General features: G+C 27.6%; 1 protein-coding gene across 4 annotated transcripts; it reads left to right on the top strand.

Moving 5' to 3' along the window:
* Positions 1-2,916: 2,916 nt before the first annotated feature.
* On the top strand, positions 2,917-17,408 carry LOC112594346 (PHD finger protein rhinoceros). 4 transcript variants are annotated; one of them, XM_025339084.1, is made up of 13 exons: positions 2,917-3,196; positions 3,623-3,734; positions 6,244-6,307; positions 7,194-7,294; positions 7,354-7,502; positions 7,576-7,826; positions 7,899-8,062; positions 8,124-8,272; positions 10,687-10,974; positions 11,039-11,212; positions 11,288-11,415; positions 11,479-11,725; positions 11,813-17,408. In XM_025339084.1, exons 4-13 carry the CDS (start codon positions 7,246-7,248, stop codon positions 17,330-17,332), a joined length of 7,119 nt encoding a protein of 2,372 aa, XP_025194869.1. In that variant the 5' UTR covers positions 2,917-3,196; positions 3,623-3,734; positions 6,244-6,307; positions 7,194-7,245; the 3' UTR covers positions 17,333-17,408. The 4 variants fall into 4 exon arrangements, with proteins under 4 accessions (XP_025194869.1, XP_025194870.1, XP_025194867.1 ...); XM_025339085.1 differs by having other exon boundaries at positions 11,288-11,725; positions 11,813-14,924; positions 14,988-17,408; XM_025339082.1 differs by having other exon boundaries at positions 11,288-11,725.
* The last annotated feature ends 2,823 nt before the right edge of the window (positions 17,409-20,231 follow it).

Below are 20,231 nucleotides of genomic sequence, written 5' to 3'. Positions count from 1 at the left end.
AGTCAGTAAAAACTAATAAAAATATTCTATGTACCTATTATGAGATATCCACTATTGACTATACCAATGGTCTTCAACCTTTTTAGACTCACGACCCACTCTTTTAGGCCTTTATTTTTCGCGACCCACGTAAGCCTGATAAAAAAGAACAAATTGCTTATATTATAGAATCATACCACTGTAATATGAAACATTATACTTGATATCTATTATGATTATAATATAATAATATTATTATTTTTTTACCTTATATAATTTTATAAATCTAATTTTTATTTCAAAAAAAGATTTGTCGGGACCTAATTTTAAGGCTTACGCGACCCAAAAATGGGTCGCGATCCACCGGTTGAAGACCACTGCACTATACTATGCTGTATTTTTAGCTTTTGTACTATGATGATTTTTGCACCATGCGGGTGGAATATAAATTAAAAACTATGTAGATAAATCGTGGTATAAGACAAATATTTTTAGTCATAAATGATCATAATAAATCTCTTATTCTTAACCTAATGTTAAAATTTAAATGTAATACCTATTAATTATAATTACAATTTACAATGTACAATAAACTCTATCTTCAATAGACAGTCACGTGCCACAGCCCGCGGGGCCGTCAAAAGTGTCCGTTAAATAAACAAGTTTCTTTGTACTTAATGGAAATATTGTACATATTTTTATTGAACCAAAATCAAAATTATAAGAATTAGTTTTTGAGTTATTTAACAGTGTGATGTGTGTATTATGGATAATAAGTTTATGATAATGGACTTGGAAAATAAATGGGCTATGGCGATTTCAACATTTTAGTAGGTAATTAATATTAATAAACAATAGATTAATATATATTATTTATTAATATTTGTAATTAAATATTGCCCAAGTATAATAACCAATAGATTCAATATATTTGACATATTTTATATAAAGACCTTTTTTTTTGTTTTTATAAACATTTTAATAACTAAAAAATGTTCATTTGAATTTTGAATATGGTATGTCAAAATTAAAAAAAAATTATCCACATTTCCTAATTAGTACAAAAATCTTCAATAATTTTATAATATGGTATTCGAGTTTAAAATTTCTAAATATCAGAATTTGAATAAATACATTATTAAAAGAAAAAACACGTAAGAAGATTGAATTTACTTAGTGATTTATTCTGTATAGGTAGTGCGAATAATGATAAAACGCGTTTTATATTAACATCATTATGAATGAAGAACTAATATTTTTTAAGAAAAAAGTATCGTATAGGCGAATTAAATTACCTACCGATACAAATATCTATGGACAATAATTAACTTTTAAGATTTAGCATCTAGAATATTTTAGAAATAATGATAAATAATAGATAATAGAAAATATATTTTAATCAATAATTATCAATATTTTGGAACTTGCATGATGTAGACGTTAAAATTAAATTAAAAGTGGATGTTTTTGTATTTAAAACTTTAAAACACTCTAAATGGACACTATTAGTGACCGTGTGGTTGAGAGAGCAAGGCGGGAATATCGAATAGGTACCTTATTATATTTTATAATGTTTAAATTAAATAAATTATTTTGTACTTTTATAACCATTACACAATAATTAATAAAAATAAATAATTTAACTTTATGTAAGATATTTAAATATATAATATTTAATATTTATTTTATCAGTTGGAAATTTAATACGCACATATATATATATAAAGACTATGTAGTTCGTCTTTATACCACCGTCGTTATTTATCGATTATACTCCCTTACGCTCTCGAGTGGTTAATATTTATAACATTTTTACCTATGAAAAATAATTAATTTAAAAATATTTAAAAGTGTGATAATGGCATTATCGTAGTAAAAAATTATATATTTATGTAATTATACCGAATTTAATCATAACATAGTAACATACTACCGTGGTTTATTTACAATGGATATAGATTATAGACGTATAGGTGATTTAAAATATGTATACACAAAACCGTACAGGAATGTGGCGCCAAACGACGTATACTATTAGCGTAGTACCAACCGTTTACATTGAAGTAAAATCCCACTAAAATCGTCCGGGTTTTTCTCTCGACGATCTGCATAATATATTTTTTAAATTTCATTTTAGATACATATATTATATAAATTGTCTATCTATATTCTATACAGCTATATTATCTAATTACTAAATAACAAGTTTTTCGTGTGAATGTAATTTAATAAGTAGGTAATAAAATTTACCGGACAGAATTTACTATTTACGATCACGACTGTTGTCTGTGACTGATCGACGGCGCCTCAGCTTAACTCAACGGTTCAGGGTTTTGGTTGGTGAGATGATAGTACTATTGCAATTTGCAATATTATAATATTATAATAAATCATAAAACGAACATCTAACAAACATAAATTATAAACATTATTTTAAGAAAAAAATATATTGTTGACAACAAAATTGTTTTTATAATATTTTATTATCTTTGAATGTCAATTGTTTTTTATACTTAAACATTTAATTAAACATTTAATTACGCAGAGTCTGAATTCGTGTTTATATTTTAATCCTCAATATTGATCTCTTCTCTATAATTAGTCTATAATCCGTTGTACGGTTTATAAAAAATGTTTATTAAGGAGAGATAACGACTAACGGGAAGATAGGTAAAAATGTAAAATTAATAATGCTACTGGAAAATTACTAGATAAACCAGAAATACCACGGTAACCAGAAAATATCTCAGAATTTGAATTTTACTCGTGATTGCCAATTGCCCGTCGAATCGGAAGGCATTCGTATATCACGAAACGGTATTGTTCTTGTGGTGGGGAGAAGAGTGGCGTGTCTGTTGGCAGCACTGCAGTCATCAGGAGCAGGAAGGTGTTTTTTGTTTTTTTTTGTTTTTTTTTTTTATATACCAATATCGCCAATCGCTACTCGCAAGTGTCGAGCATGAAACGATAAGTGCGAAATCCGTAACGCTCGCATTCTGGTGTATCCGTACACCGTGTTTATTGCCGCCATTTGGACGTCCGCCGTCGCGTACACGTCGCCGCGACCGTTCGTCCACTTGCGCATCTCGCCGCCATCGTCCATTGAACCGCGCTCTCGCCCGACCCGTACCGCCGCTGATGTAAACGGGCCCCCCCGACCGAATGTGTTGGACGTGTTGAGAGCTGTTTGGGATTACCTAGTCTTTGACTCACACATGTAAGTACGCGAGTATTTGTAACAATTTCCCTGGACTAGCGAGATCGAATCCCGACTCTGATGAGCCGCGGAACCGATTGTAATTTCAGTTGTTAACGATTTTTTTTCTCGTCCTTTTATTCCTCTTCCCCCTCAAATCAAAACACGAAAACACGGGAAAACGGCGGTGGTGCCATCTGCCGGCCGCCCGCATTTGTTGTCATTATCTACGTTTTATTATTACGCTCCCGAATATTAAAATACTAATTTATGTTTTATTTAATAATTATATATATTCTTTTAGTGCGAATTCTTGTACTAATTTTCTTAATTTCTTATGCCCCCTCCTATAACTTAATCATTGCGTAATTTCACTACACGTGCACCTCAGTCCGTGGACCAACAAGCGCCCTAACGTTTTTTCTTATGTCTCGTTTATGTTCCTAGCGATTGTCATATGACGTCCCGCGTTTCGGCAGCAATGGAATGCGCTAGCATTGGTACTGTCCCGACTTGCTTGGCATTAGCAAATTGATTACTGCAAAACACAATATACCTGGTAAGTCGTCGACACTTGTCATAAACCAATCCACATAGGTGTTGTCTTTTAAAGTGTGTATGCGTGTGATGCACTAATAATTTTTCATTTTATGTTAACCATCTAATATAGGTCCTATCACTCTATTTCTGTATGTACCATCAACACAATAAGTTTATTTTCTCAGCTTGCTAAATTTTCTACCTCTCAATATTATGCATGTATTATTCACTAAATGTACATTAAAATTGATTATGTTTATTAAGTAAGATATTTCTTTTGTTTATTTGTTAAAATTGTGACTTTTTGTCGCCTAAAACTATTTCACCCTACAATAGAACAAAAGTATCTAATGAATTAGATTTATGTCTTATTTATAACTATTCATTTTCTATAACAACCTACTTTTTATATTAATTACATTATTATTATTATTATTTTATTTAAAATAACCCTTAGTATCAGTCACTGTTTATAAAGATTTTCATGTGTGTATTTATATAAATATCGATAAGGTTATAGTAAACAAAAATAACTGTTAAAATATTAGTCTTTTAAGTAAATTGACGATTACAATAAATTTAATGGTGGTAGAGATGAATTCAAGGTCTTAATTGAGTGTATATTATTAAAGTCTGAGATTGTTTAAAGTTTAATGTATCATGATAGTTTTACTCTTAAAAACATTTAATTACCTATGGTAAAAGTACTCATAAAATATTGATTATTTATATTTTAATTTTGAAGTTTTCTGCATTTAAAACAATTTTTGTGGCTTGTAAATTAAGCATTCTTTTCAAATGTTTTTCATGACATTAATAAATCAAATTATGCTAAAGTAACTAATATTTTTATTCAATATGATTAAATATCATTATTAATGTTGATAGTACCTCCTTCTTAAATTTAAAACTACCATGTTCTTACAATCAGTTTATCACTATTTTAATGTTAAAACGTGTTGGTTTGATTTAATTCAGTAAAATTTAAAAAATACTTATGCCTGTGGTAATCTTGTTTTGGACATCAAAATTGTATCTTCTATTTTCTTATTGAGGCAATTTCTTTGTTTTACTTGCATTTTTATACTGCATTTGTGATTAAAGGCATTATCTTTGATATTTTATTTTTCAATTAAAAATTGATTATACTTATTTCATTTTACTAAAACTAAATAATTAATATACAAAAAATCAGTATCATATAAATATCAAAAACAAACAACCATTACAAGATAACATAATAATTAAAAAACAAAATGAATAAATATAATTGGCTGAACTAATTACTTTGTTTCAAGTGCAGAATGAGGAAAACTCTTAACAAATTAGCATCCAAAATTGTTATAGTTAGGAACGTAGTTAAATTACATTTTATCAGAGTTTTGACCTTCTAATTAGTAGTTCTCATTAGAATATTAGTATATATAAAATTAAAAATGTAAGTTCATATAACTTGTATAAATGGCAAGTTTCTTAATATGATACATTTTTCTGATTAGCCCTTGTTGAAGGTAGCTTTAACATCCTTGACGCATTATGTTTTACAATGGTTTTTTAAATCATTGTGTAAAATTAAGTTTATTTCCCAATTTAAAATTATAATAACTTTTACTGCCATTTTAATCAAAAAAGAAAAAAAACAAATTCAAAATAATAAATAATACACCAATAATTTATGAATACTTCAACATAGTTAGGCTAATAAAATGTAACTGGTGGGGTGATCTTTAAGTGGGTCTCAAATATTGTTGGTGTTTTATTCTTAAAAAAGTACCTATAATGATAATTCATTTCAGTTTCTTGTAATTCTTGAACATAAAAAATCGTAACTAATAGACAATATCCATTGCTTAGATAATAAGTAATAGTATTATATTTAGTACAGTCTAGTATTTTAATAATTAAATATTATATAAATAACTTCTGGAATAGAATACATAAATTTTAAATGTAGTTACAAAATTAACTTATGATTGATAATATGGTTATGGATATGTATTTAAATATTAAAAAATACAATAATTTGTCATACTTCGGTAAATATTTAAATTTAATACTAATTTATCACTATGATATCTAATTTATTAGATTAATGTCACCCAAAATAAAATGGTATAAACCTTAATTTGTATTTTTTACATAGTTTTTTTTTTTTTTTCATTTTAAGTGTATAGAAATTATTTTAATAATTTTAGTAAACATTTATAGGTATTTTTTTACATCTTGAATTTTTGATTTGAACTTAGGTAATGCTATATATTGTTATGATTAAATGTTAAAATAAAAAAACATAGTATAATTTAACTTAATATTTTTATTTCTTTTTTATAAATAAATTACTTATATTTATATTTGTTAATTAAACCATCACACTACATGCTGTGTGGGCTGTTATGATATATACCTACGAGTATACCTATTTGTTTTTGTATTGCCTGCTAGTAGTGACTATATTTGGTTTTAAAATGTTAAATATTTATCATTTTATTGTTGTATTTAAATTATATTAGTTGACATTTTTTTTTCAGTTAATTCTTGAAAAACTAATATCAGAAAATTTATCATACACCTTTATTTTAACTCTGCTATGTGGTGAGTAAATGCAATTTTTTTTTTTATTAAATCTTTTACTTATAGAATGGCCTTGAGGCCTCTAGTGTCATAAATGCAGCTGTGATATAATGCTTTATAATATATTATGTACATAATTTTTTCAAGTAATTTTTGACTAATTTCCCAGAAAATTACGTTAAATTTAATCTTTTTTGATTAACTTAATTTACATTTATTTTTGTTTTAATTCACACAGATCATTACTTGCATGCATAGTAAAACTAATTTTTTTTTTTTTTTTAACAATATTTAAATAGACCTATTGTTAAATCCATTTAAACTTACATTATGGCTCTAAATTCTAAATTCACTGAATAAAGAATCATTTACAGTTAACTTATAAATAATAGCTTCTAATATCTTTGATCTGAATTATCATTTAATTGAAATACTTTTATAAATTAAATATTACCTTTTAGAATAATATTTTATAAAGAAATAATATCTAAAATCGTAAAATAAAATTAAGTATTATTACAATGAATTTTAATAAATCAAAAAGTAATAAAATAATGTATGATTAAATTTGAAATTGTTCTCATTAGGTTAATTTTAATCTATTATTTTAAGGTCCTTGTTAAAAATATACTTACAAAAGTATTTATGTATACAATTTATTTAATGTAATATTTATTTTTAGTTGGTTGTATTTAGTAACCTTAGTTTTGTGAACAATTTTTTATTTCATAATAAAATAACATAATACATTTATATATTATTACTTAGTAATTTATTATTATAATAATTAATTTGAATTTTAAAAGTTAATTAAAACTGATAAATCACATTTTTAAAAGACACCAATATTTTTTAAGAAAAAAAATTGTTTGGTATTTTACATTTTTATTGTTATTATATAAAACAGGCATCAATGCTGCAGAAGGCGGAGTTAGGTTTCTATCATTTGCAAACTCAGCATGTCATATAGAACTAAACGTCAACCGATCTCTAAAGATGAATGTCCATGTAAGTACTGGTTTAATGTAATTAATTAAAATATATTTAATTATTTTTACTTTTTCTAGTACCGACAAAGAGGCGGAAGGGGCGCCCTTCGACGCTACAGGAAGAAGAAGAAGCGTCCTCCTTAGATACTCAAAGTGGCTCGCGTTCAGATATGAGAATACCATCATCAATTTATAATACACGGACTACAACTGATGCACCAGCTGAAGTGATTATTTTGTTTTTTATTAAAATTTTACGAATGTTAATATATATATATGTTTTTAACAATTTTATTATAGTTATTTCGTAAAGACTTGATCAGTGCCATGAAGCTTCCTGATTCTGAACAATTGTCTACTGATGCATACTGGATTATTAGTGACCAATGGAAACAAGAGTGGGAACGAGGTGTACAAGTACCAGTTAATCCAGATTCTTTACCTGGATCAAGTGTTCATGAAATTCCCGTGGTCTGCTTGCAGTCTTCAACTAAATCACCTAGGCGTTCACCATCATCAATTTATCATTCTCAACATAATGAATTCAAATTGTAATTGTTTTAATTATATTTAAAATAATAATAATCTTCTTTAATTATTCTATTATAATGTGTTTATTTTAGGCCAAAACATAAATATATTCGTATCACTAAGGATGAGCATTTTAAAACCGAAGAACATCAATTATCACTTTTACCTTTGAAAGCAGAAAAATCTTGTTCATATGATATGGATGATTTAGATTCAGCTTGGTTAAAATTGTGTAATGGAGAAAGATCATTAGGAGGTATTAATTTAAAAATATTGTAAACATGTGCAATGAAATATTAATCTAAACATTTATTTAGGCTTACCAAAAATAAAAGATGATCAATTTGAACATGTTATGGAAGAGTTAGAAATGAGGTGCTGGGAAAAAGTGCAAAAAATAATTAAAGAAGAAGAAGGCCTTGGAATTGAATATGATGAAAATGTTATCTGTGATGTGTGCCGATCGGTTAGTTTATTAATATTTATTTTATGTTTACTTATTAAAATAGAATAATTATTATGTATTTTATAATAAGAAGATTGCATACTCGCATGTTTTGCCTCGATAAATTTTCAATACCAAAATTATTCAGCTAAACCAATTTTATTTTGTTAGCTTTAATATAGACAATAAATTAACTTATTATTTAACATAAAGATAAAAACATAAATGTGTTAGTATGTTTATTTTTATGATATTTTATTTTTTAAATGAATATTAGTATTTATATAATTCAAAATTTTAGAAACAAGTAACTTCAATAAAAATTAAAATATTGTAAAAATCCAACTTGCAAACATTTTAATATTAGTTAAATTTTCATTCATATCTATAATAATAACTCTAAATTGGTTTTGCTCTACACAAATCGCCTACAGTATATGTTGTAAGATATAGTAACACAAGAGCTTGAAGCTATGTTATTGCCATTTAATTAAGTGACAATAGTGTTGTTTAAAGTAATTATCGATTAAGACTTTTTATTTTAAGCTATTAGGTTTTTAACATTTCACTAAGATTTAAAGTTCACATTAATATTTTGTTTTGTTTTAATCATTTCTGTAGGTCTTTTTAAAACTAGTTACCATATTGCATCATTTAAAGTAACTGGGACACTTACAACATTTTTTTAGACAGTTAACAAAGAACTTTTATTTGGATTATCCTTATTTTTATTTATAAAAGGGTGAACATTTATCAACACTATCAATTTTGTTTTGTTCTTCTCAAATTAATATATACTAATTTCATTGAACTTAATTTATTTTTTAGGTAAGTATTTTAATAAAATTCCTTATAACTTAAAAAGAAACTATATATTTTTATACATGATACTATCAATTAATTTGTATTAAGTAATGTGAAATTATAATTAGTGAAAAAAATAAAATAGTTTCATATTAATGATAATTTTTCATGACTATCTAATATGGTTACAATTGATAATTCATTTAAAATATGAGTCTCCATTTTACTAATAACCTAACTTTGCAGCTAATTTACTTTCAACGTAAACACAATTATAAAAATTTGAGTGGTAGTGCTATTATTTACCATAACAGTGCACAAAGCCGTTCTTAGTTTATATAGTAGGTTATAAAACCAACATTGATTCATAAAAATAAGGTTTGTTTTTTTATCTATGATTTTTATTTTTAATAAAATTATGAAATTCATAATTATATCAGTTGTCTTGCTATTTTCATGTTCTAATTGTTTGATATAACAGCTATGCTATAAATTAATATTGACACAAGTTTAATATGGCTGGTATAATATTAAAATATAAATTTTAATTAGGTTTTCTTGTTTTATTCTGTAAACTTTAAAAAATGATCTGCTAAATATATAAAGAAGTATAGTAGGTATACTCTTTTTCACGAGAGAACGGGACCATCTTCCGACCGAAACTGGTCGCCGCCGCCCAGGTTAGGTATAACTTTCGGACTGCGTGGAGGGGATTTCACAGGCGGACAAGCCGACTGGCGCTCATTCTATATGCGCGAAACGGTCCCGTTCTCTCGTGAAAAAGAGAATAGTAGTAGAATGAACAAGCAGTAGTCCAGCTAGTGTAAGTTTAGTTGATTAATAAGTTATTTAAAATGTCAAGTAAATTTTTATTTTATTTTATTTTTTTTTTAATATCAAAACTGAGGTATTAAGTGAAAATGTTCACAAACAATACAATGGAATTACAATCCAAAGAATATATTTTAAAGTGAATATTAATTAATAATGTTATCATTAAAATATTTTTTTTTTAAAGTAAAAATATAATTTCTACTTAACCTAACCAAACCAAAAATGTTTTTTGATGGATATCCATTGAATGGATTATATATTTACAATATACAATAAATAATATTTGAAAAAAAAAATGTGTCTTAACACAGGCTTTGAATCGTGGTGGTTATAATTACATAACACTGGTATCTCAGCCACTGCAATATATTGATGCTCGAGATGAGAGTCAATATGTTGCAGTTCGCGCAGCAATGAATGACTTATAATTTTTGACATTGAAACAAATATCTTCAATACTATATTTATCATTAGTTTTTTTTAAATTTTTTTTTCTGCAGTAATTAATTCTTATTTATTTAACAAATTTTAAAATATATATAAATATGAACAACATAGAACTACCTCTTAATAGCTCAAACAAATATTTTAAGTATCATGTGGTCCATTTTATGTAATATATTTTATAGATTAATATTTACTGAATCCTTATGATTATTGAGAAAAATGAGTAATTATGGTTTAAAACCTAAATATCCTAAAACCATTATTGAACATGAGTTAATTAGTAATTACTAATTAATATTGAAAATTATTTAGTTTATTATTTTATAATAAATTCTTTTTTATTTTTTTAGCCTGATTCAGAAGATGGCAATGAAATGGTGTTTTGTGATAATTGCAATATTTGTGTTCATCAAGCATGTTATGGTATTACCACAATTCCTTCTGGGTCTTGGCTGTGTCGTACTTGTACTTTACGTTTTCGTCCGGAATGTGTACTTTGTCCTAATAAAAATGGTGCAATGAAATGCACACGATCAGGCCATAAATGGGCACATGTATCATGTGCATTGTGGATACCTGAAGTTAGTATTGGATGTGTAGAAAAAATGGAACCTATCACCAAAATATCTAGTATACCTGTAAGTATTTAAATCAGAAATTAGTGCAATAAATCATGAATTAAATATTATTCTATATTTTTAGCCTAGTAGATGGGCACTTATATGTGTATTGTGTCGAGAACGAGTTGGAGCATGTATACAATGTTCAGTTAAGACATGCAAGACTGCTTATCATGTTACTTGTGCTTTTAAACATGGTCTTGAAATGAGAGCTATTATTGAAGATGAGAGTGCTGAAGATGGAGTAAAATTACGGGTTAGTATCATTAGACACTTAACATATTTTAATAATATTAAACAGTTTTATGAGAAACATTTTTGAATATTTTAGTCGTACTGTCAAAAACATAGTGTAACTAGTAAAAAAGATAGAAATTCTGGTTCAGAAGATGAAGATTCTACAAAAAGAAAACGAAAAGATATGACTTCTGAAGAAAAAAATCAAGCTAGAGCAGCCAAGTATGTTTATTACATAAAATTTAAAATAATACATTTTATAAAAATGTTAATGTTTTTTCCAAGGTTGCAAGAAATTGAAAGTGAATTTGAAAAGCATGTTAGTGTCACTGATGTTACACAATGCCGTGACGTTGATAATGATGGTATTCTATATATTTATAATTATTGGGTATTAAAAAGAAGATCTGGAAATAACAGACCATTGTTATTACCAAAATCTGATGATGGTGATCTTCTTGGAAGACAGCAAGAACAAGCAGATTTAGAAAAACATAAGATGTTTGTACAACTTAGACAAGATTTAGAAAGGGTAAGTTATACTATTAAATTTAAAATTATCATTATTTTTAATGTTATAATGATTTAAATTAATTACCAAATCAAATTTGGTTGTTAGGTACGAAATTTGTGTTATATGGTCAGCAGAAGAGAAAAACTTTCTCGTAACTTGCTCAGTTTACGTGAGCAAACTTTTCACAAACAAGTGGCAGTTCTTTCAGATCTTAAGCTTAATCTTAGTTCAGCAGAAGTATCAGCTGTCCAAGAAGCTAATCATGGACCATCAATATATGATCGATTATACTCATATCCTGATGCTCCTGACTTAAGCACTGATTTTGAAACAATGTTGTCTCGTATTGCTGGAGCAGCTTCACCAGAAAAATCTAATTATACTGGTTTAAAATGGCCCCCAAGTAATAACCCATATAAGCGAACCTATATCAATGGGTCAATACGATACTCAAGTATGTCAAGCAGTAGTGATCTTGAATTAAAACCCCCTAAATTAATCAGTAGTGAACGATCAAGTATGGATGAAGCTGAATTAATCAAATCTATGTTGAACAAACGTAAATTAAAAGAAAAAAGGCTGAATAAAAAACGTTCAAAAACAAAACTTTCTACTGATTCATCTACTGAAGAAGAAAACGATAAAGTGAAACAAAAATGGAGTGCATCACCCAATAAAAAATTGTTACAAATTGAAAAGCAGTTTGGTAGTGATGATAGTGAGGATGTTGCTTTACCTAAACTTTTGTCCAAACGTCCAACTAAGGTAAATAATATTTATTCTGACTCAGATTCTGAAGTATCAAACAAAGAAGATAATCTATCTTATACACATACCAAAGCAGCAGTTAAAGAGTTCTCTCAAGGAAAGTCTAAAGCTAAAAATGTAAAAGATAAAAGTACTTCTGTGTCCAAGACCAAAGAAACATTACTGGAGAAAGACATTAAGAAAATGAAAAAAGAAGATGGTAAAAATAATCCTACGGTGCCTACAGAACTTATTGTACCTCAAAGACAAGCTGCTAAGAAGGCTACTGAAAGTATTCACCGAGTACATAATAAGCATGACGAAATTTTAAATGAAAAGAAATCTCCAGAAAAATTATTTTCAACACATAAAAAATCTCCTGAAAAGGTTACATCCAATATTAAATCACCAGATAAACAACCCACTAAAGTTAATAAAATTAAAAACCTTGAAAAATTAAGTTCAGTAGATAAAGAATCAGATCCACAAGATTCATTCAGTTTTGTTCCACAGAGGCAAGCTGCTAAAAAAGCCATTCAAGGCATTAAGAGTGGTATGACAAAACCTGTTGAAGAAACTAAAGTACCTGAATCTGTTAAAAAAGATGATTCAACTATAAAGTCCAAACGTAGTACAAAGTCTTCTTTATCCTCTACATCAAGCAGTAGTTCTTCTAGTAGTTCATCAAGTACTTCAAGTACTTCTAGTTCTTCCTCTTCATCAGGTTCGTCTTCATCTGAAAGTGATACAGAACCCGAAAAGAAAAATAAATCTATTGAGCGTGTAAGCCCACAAAAAGAAGTCAATAAAACTAAAAGCCCTCCTAAATCTAAAGGTTGGTTATCAGAAAATAAACCTATTAAAATTAGTTCCTCCTCTAGTAGTGAGTCTGATAAAGACCAAAAAGTGATCAGGGCGCCAGACAAGAAGCTTAAAACTTCCGACAGGCGGCCTGAACACAGGTTTCAGGATCCGCCACCTAAGAGAGAGGAATCTAGAAGAAAATCGATTGGAAGTGATCGATGCGATACTGTTCAAATCGTCACATGTGGAGATTCTAGTGTCCGGGATGATGGAAATAGAAAATCGAGCGATCGTGACTACGTTGGAACATCAACTAGTCAGCCGGACGGAAATAAACTTGAAACGAAACAGCCCGTACATGCAATTGAGGACAAAGAGATTGAGAAGAAGTTGAAACTTGATGATGGAGATCAAAGAGTTCTTAAAGAAGACCATGGCCTTAATAAAACCATACAAGAAGTGAAAAACAAAAATGTTGTACCAGTACAACATACATCTGATAAAGAAAATAAAAAAACCGATGAGTTAAATTTGTATTTACCAGGTGGTCATCGCTTAAATGATCTCAAAGATGAAAATTTATTAAGTTCTTCGTTTTTAACTAGACAAGATATAGAACGAGAGTTGGTTAATAATGATTATGATAAAAAACTTTCTAAAACGCCATTCATCTGTAATAATCAATTTTCTGGTGGTCAAAGATCAATATTTTCTCCACAACAATGTAATAAGGATATTCCAGATTTTGATTTTGATAATGATATGCTTGCTGTTGAACAAGCAGCAAATGAGGAAGGATTTGGGTTGACAAGAGATACAGATGTTCGAAATGCGCCATTGTCTTTTACATTTAACAATGAATTCCTCTTCAAAGATGATTCAAAAGAAGTAACAGCTAGAGAAACCTTAAACCTTGTTGAAAAGTTAAGATTAGGAATCACCAAAAAATCTGTACCATTAGAAAATGAAAATATAGAAAATATTGAGTTAAACGATACTCCTAAAATACTCGACCCGCCTAAACCATCTGAACCAGAACAAAAGACAGATAATATTCTTTATAATGCATACAATAAATTCCATCAACAGTCCAATGAAGTTGTAGATGTGAATAAAGTTCCAGAACGAGATAAATTGGATAGGAGCGAAAGCGCTTTATCTGATGAGAGGTGGGTACCACCAAGTCAGCGTAGCCAGGCAGAATCTCCATATCAGGATATTAATGATGCAAACCGTTGGTCAGATAGCGTTGTAATGCCATCCAGGCGTTCTGATACATCAAATGAACCATCTCCAGAACATCGAGATCCAAGTACAACAGAGTCATTATATCAAAATATACATCCATTTCCTTCATCTGTTCCAATGCAAATGGACAATATGCAGTATTCTCAATACTCGGATCCATCTTTTATATTGAACCCACCTACTAGTAATCAGATGTCATTTATGTCTTCATCGCGAACTTTTAATCCTCAACAATTTTCAATACCTCCACCATTCTCAACTCATCAATCATTGATGCCAGAATCGAATAAACCTTTACATTTACAAACTCCCTGTACAGCAGCCTTCACTTCATCAACTCAAAATATGGCATTTACTGCAGCCATGATATCTCCAATGACACATCATGATAATTTTATTCCACCATTTAATGATATAAGTATGTATAATGATAGCAATCTTTTGATGGGTTCTGGTACTAATAATTTATCTTTACATACAGAAACTGTGATGCATACTGTTTTCAATGCAATTAATCAAGCATCTCTAATAGATAATCAATTATCTGTTATACCAACAATTAAATCTCCTAAGAGTCCTAGAGTTTCTACTAGTAATCAAATGCCTGGTGATCATAATCTAATCCCAGTTTCAACAAATAACCAAATTCAAGAGATTAATTTACAATCAACATCAAATCAACACCAAGTACCAGTAACTTTAAATAACCAAACTGAAGTAACACTTCCACAAATAATTTCTAATAATCAAGAGCCTGTTCTTAGTCAAAGTAAAATTACTAGTACTGAAGTAACGTCCACCAATCAATTAACGTTAACATCAACACCAAAACAAATACCTTTGAATAAACAGTCTATTCCAGAAGTACATACTCCATCTGTATGTCAAGCAGAGGTTAACCAGAACATTAATCAAACACCAGTACAGACTCCTATCAGTGTCAGCCAAGTATCTAATCAAACTACTCCAAGTATACCAACTCCTAAACAATCACCTGCTCTTCCTACAACTCCTTTGCCAGAACGATCTCCAATGTCCATTATTGCTTCATCTCCTTCAGTGACTAGTTCACCTCATCCTAATCGCACACCTTCTGATAAAAAATCTCCTTCTAAACCTACTCGATCTTCGAGCCGTGTTACTGCTCTATCTTATAAATCACCTGAAATAGTTGATCATTCGCCAGAAGTTAAAAAGCAAAACAAACGAGGACCAAAACCTCAGTCCAAATCTTCTGGACGTGGTCGTGGACGCGGACGTGGACGTTCATCAAATCATTTTACTGATTATAACCCTGCTGTTAGTAAACTTGCTGGTACTGCCTATGATCTTGATTTTGTCGAAGAATTTGGCAATGATAATAATGGTGTTATGGAAAATCTCCGAGCAATGCGTGAACGTAAAAAATCTGATGTTAAAGCGGATAGTAAATCGCCTGTGTCTCCTAAAGTCCATAGCAGTCCTAATAACTACAGAAGAAAACATGCAAGTATAAAAGAACTTAAACCCCCTTCTCCTATTATTGAAACTACTATTGAAGATCAACCAGCTCAAATATTAATAAATGAACTGACTCCTATGATACCAGGACCAGTAGATATGAGAACGTATAATTCATATGACAATACAACATCATATTCTGATAACATTTATGATGCTAATACTAATGCAGATGATAAAGTAACTGATATTGTAAATACCTTAAAAGAAGACTTACAGAACTTATCAAAATTATCTTCCAAAGATAAAGATATAGAAGATCAATTAATTTCAATGGATGACCAAATCAAAATAGTCAAACTACCACCTCCTATAGAAAAAGAACCGGTAGCCTCGAGTACAGTATTACAAAGCGAATCTAGGAATCAATTAAAAGTTAAAATAAAAGGTCCTTTCTTAAATGCTAAATACAATAATGTTCAAAATCAACCAATATTACCAACAATTGATACATCGGCTATAAGTATGAATATACCAAGTCATTCAGTTCCTCCTTCAGAAGCTGCTAGTGTACCCTCCAATTTCAGACAAATGAGGAAAAAGGAATTGCTTCGGCAATATTGTAACCAACAAGATAATATAGAACAGACAACAAACCATCCTATAGTCCCTCCACTAAGTCGAAATATTATTACAATACCAAAAGCAGTTGCATCGATGACTACAATTCCTACTAAAGAAGACTACAAAGCAGTAGTAGATGCTAATATGGAAAAGAAGCGCACTAAATATGGGTCTGATGATCCAAAATCCAATTATTTTAACAATATTCGTAAAGAAGCTACTACACCAAAGATAAAAATCAAAATTGGTGGTGAACAACCCATGGTTACAACAATGGAAGAAAAACGTAGTCTTCGTCCACCTAAAAAGAGAATTTGTGACACTCAAAATGATGAGACTAATCATTTGATAGCACCTACTATGGAACAATTACGGCGAGACAGCATGAAATTCAGAAAGAAAGTATTTGCTCGTTTTGAAGAAGATGCATTAGCATCCACTTCAATTCCTTTAACTCCTGCTACAAAGAATAAAAAGAAACGTCGGTCTAGTCCATCAGTATCTAGGAAAAAGAAACCACGCACAAATAAAGAGATATCTCAAGTTCAGGTAATAGAGGCCAAAGAAAGCACTCCTAAATTGATTATTAGATTCTCAAAAGCAGCGCCTGATGAAGCTGCAGTCAGTGCAGTAACAGAACCGAAAAAAGCTTCTCCCATTAAACTGAAAATATCTAGATGTAAAGAAGGATATGTTATGAAACCTCCAAGTAACCAAACTAATCCTGATACTTCATTAAATAACAACTGTGAAGTTCGGTGACGGTAAAAATTCTTATAATTTTAGATCAATCTTATCATTAATAAGCGTTTTGTATAAAAATTTAATAAGATGTAATTTATTTATTTAATTTAAGTTTGTACATTGATATTTATTTATTTAAAAAAATTTAATTAATTTAAAATGTATATTTATAATATTAAAATGTTGTTTTCCTCAATTTGTTATTAATTGAACTAATAATACAAACAAATGTTCTATGAATACTCCAAGTTATTGATATTATCATGTTAAGGTCAGCAGATGTCAATTAATTTTAATTTTGTTATCTAGTTTAAGATAAGAAATTTTCATGTTAATGTGCAATATGCAAAATATTATGTAAAGTTTTTTTTTTTTTTAACTATTTGTTAACCTTTTACATTAAAATCGAACAATTTTTTTTATACTTGTTATAATATTACCATATTTTTTTTTTTTTAAAGTTTACGTTATTCTAAGCCTTGGGTTGTTTTTTTAACTGTGATTGTTTTATTTTTTTTGACAACATGACAAAAAGGTTCTATAAAAAGCTTGTAATGGATAAAAATTTATTCTTCTATTTTTTCCAAATTTTAATTTTTTTTTTTTACTTAAACTTTTAGTCAATATTCAGTTTTTAGCTCTAAGTACATTTAATATATTTGACAATTAGTCAAAAAAAAAGATCTCAATTTTCACTTTTGTTAGATTTTAAGATTTTATATAGAATCTAAATGAAGTAAATGAAAATTTAGGACTATTTTATTAGCTAAAACAAAGGTTTTTAAACTATTCAAAGAATGAATTATTTGGTTTTAATTTGTAGGACACTTCCCTTATTTATACTTATATTTATTGAATATATTTTATTTGAAGCGTTTTAATTCTAAATAATTAATGGACGTCTGTTTTTTTTGTTTAAAAATAATAGACAATCGTAACATTTTAAGGTGATCACACATTGTTGGTAGTTGTATTAATACAATTTTGATGTAATTGTATTTCGTAAGTGTTCAAAACATAATTTAATTTTACAGTGTAAAAATAAAATTTTCCATAATTTTAAGATAGCTCAACTGGCAGATTTTTCATTTTACAAATAAACTATACTATAATATAAAAACTTGTGAATTCATGATAAATTGATATGACAAGTTCTTTAGAACATATTTTATTTTTTTGTTATCAATTTTGTATAAACTTTATTCCATAATAATTATATACATATAAACATATTCTTCTCTAACCTATGTGTATATTAATTTTAGAATTAAGTTATTGATAAAAAAGAAAAATCTCCAACGATTTTTATATAAATTATTATGTTTTGTATATACTTTATTGTTTCGGTCTTTTTTTAATTAATATAATTATGTAGATAATTATACTCTATTTATATTTATTTGTAAATAAATAATTACAGAAATAATATTTGACATAGTTGTAATTTTATTATACAGTACATTATAATTTATAACTAAACTATATTGGTTTATTATAATTTATAAACATATCTAATTTTATGAATGTATTGCGTTTTAAAATTTACATGAATAATTACATAAAATGCTTGACATTTAAAATCATTTTTTTCTCAGGTTTCCCCTAAACAACAATATTTTCAATTTAATAGAAGTCAAACAAATTGAATATTACTATAAAGTAGTTTTTTTAACTTTAAAATACTTCAAATATATTTATAAAAAAATATATTCTTATTTGTCTGTCATTCTATTTGCTTAACTTTCGTATAAGTTGTATTTCAACTTCTCATTAGAAATTTACACAATGAAAATAAATAATGATAAAATTAGTAAATTAATAAATCACAAGTTATAAGACATTAGGTATATTGAATACAAAATAATCAAAATTAAATGAACATGTTTCTTTAAACTTATTATTTGTAAACACTGTATTTATCACAAATTAAGAGTAAATCTATAAAAAAAATAATAACAACGAAATGTCATTACTAAGTCATCTAATTTGTACTTTTTAGTACAATACTATGATTATAGATAATATTGAATAGAAAATAATTTCTCATGTTTGCTTTTCAATAATAAGTTATAAATTATTATTATTTATTTATATACCGTGTGTCCTCGGAAACAAGTTCACTTTATAACCTAGTACACCGTATTTATTTTTTAATTCTGTTTGCTGGACATTAAATTTAACTATAGGATGATTAATTCCTTTAATTCACAATTTTTTTAACTCTTGTATATTACGCACACACAACACACCTTTATTTTTTTTAAATAGTAACCCTTATTTTAAATATCATATTCGAATTAATTGATTATTTACAAGCCATTTTGGTATATCAACTTATATTCTAAAATCAAAATTGACAGAAAGAAAGCTGTGATACAAATAAAACATTGTTAAGTACCTGTGAATTTAAGAGCAATATTTTCCTAGCTGTAAAAATTTTTTTTTTCTTTAACTCAATGATTATTTTATTCAAAGTCATAATTTACTTAAAAATAATGAATTATTATGTATTTTATTTTATTATACACTATTAATAAAATAACACAATTTATTGAAAACATGTTTTTTACTATATCAAGTAACAAAGTTTTAAATATTTTTATTTTTCATTAAAAAGACAATAAAATTTACACAACATTTACTTACAGAAATAAAAATCATGATTTATTTAACATAATATATTTCAATTCGTATAGTTCAGGAAAAAGTACTCTTAAATTCATATTTAATCTTTTATTTTTAATTAATTAATAATTAGTTTGTGATGGATATTATTGATATTAATAGATTGTGATGTATTACAAATTACAATTTACATCACGATAATAGTGAATACTTTATCATTATAACAGACAATTGATAATAGTTTGTAAAAACGCTTAACTACTATCAGTACAATCGTTATTCCTATCTCAAA

Source organism: Melanaphis sacchari, unplaced genomic scaffold, assembly GCF_002803265.2.
Source record: "Melanaphis sacchari strain LSU unplaced genomic scaffold, SCAv2.0 Contig22_pilon_pilon, whole genome shotgun sequence".
In the NCBI taxonomy this organism is placed as follows: Eukaryota; Metazoa; Arthropoda; class Insecta; order Hemiptera; family Aphididae; genus Melanaphis; species Melanaphis sacchari.
This window is presented reverse-complemented; position numbering and strand designations above follow the sequence as displayed.

Coding starts and splice junctions, on each gene's coding strand:
- LOC112594346 (XM_025339083.1), top strand. CDS start 7,246: ATGTCATATAGAACTAAACGTCAACCGATCTCTAAAGATGAATGTCCA. Junction 7,503..7,575: donor CAACTGATGCACCAGCTGAA/GTGATTATTTTG, acceptor ATTTTATTATAG/TTATTTCGTAAAGACTTGAT. Junction 11,213..11,287: donor AAGATGGAGTAAAATTACGG/GTTAGTATCATT, acceptor TGAATATTTTAG/TCGTACTGTCAAAAACATAG.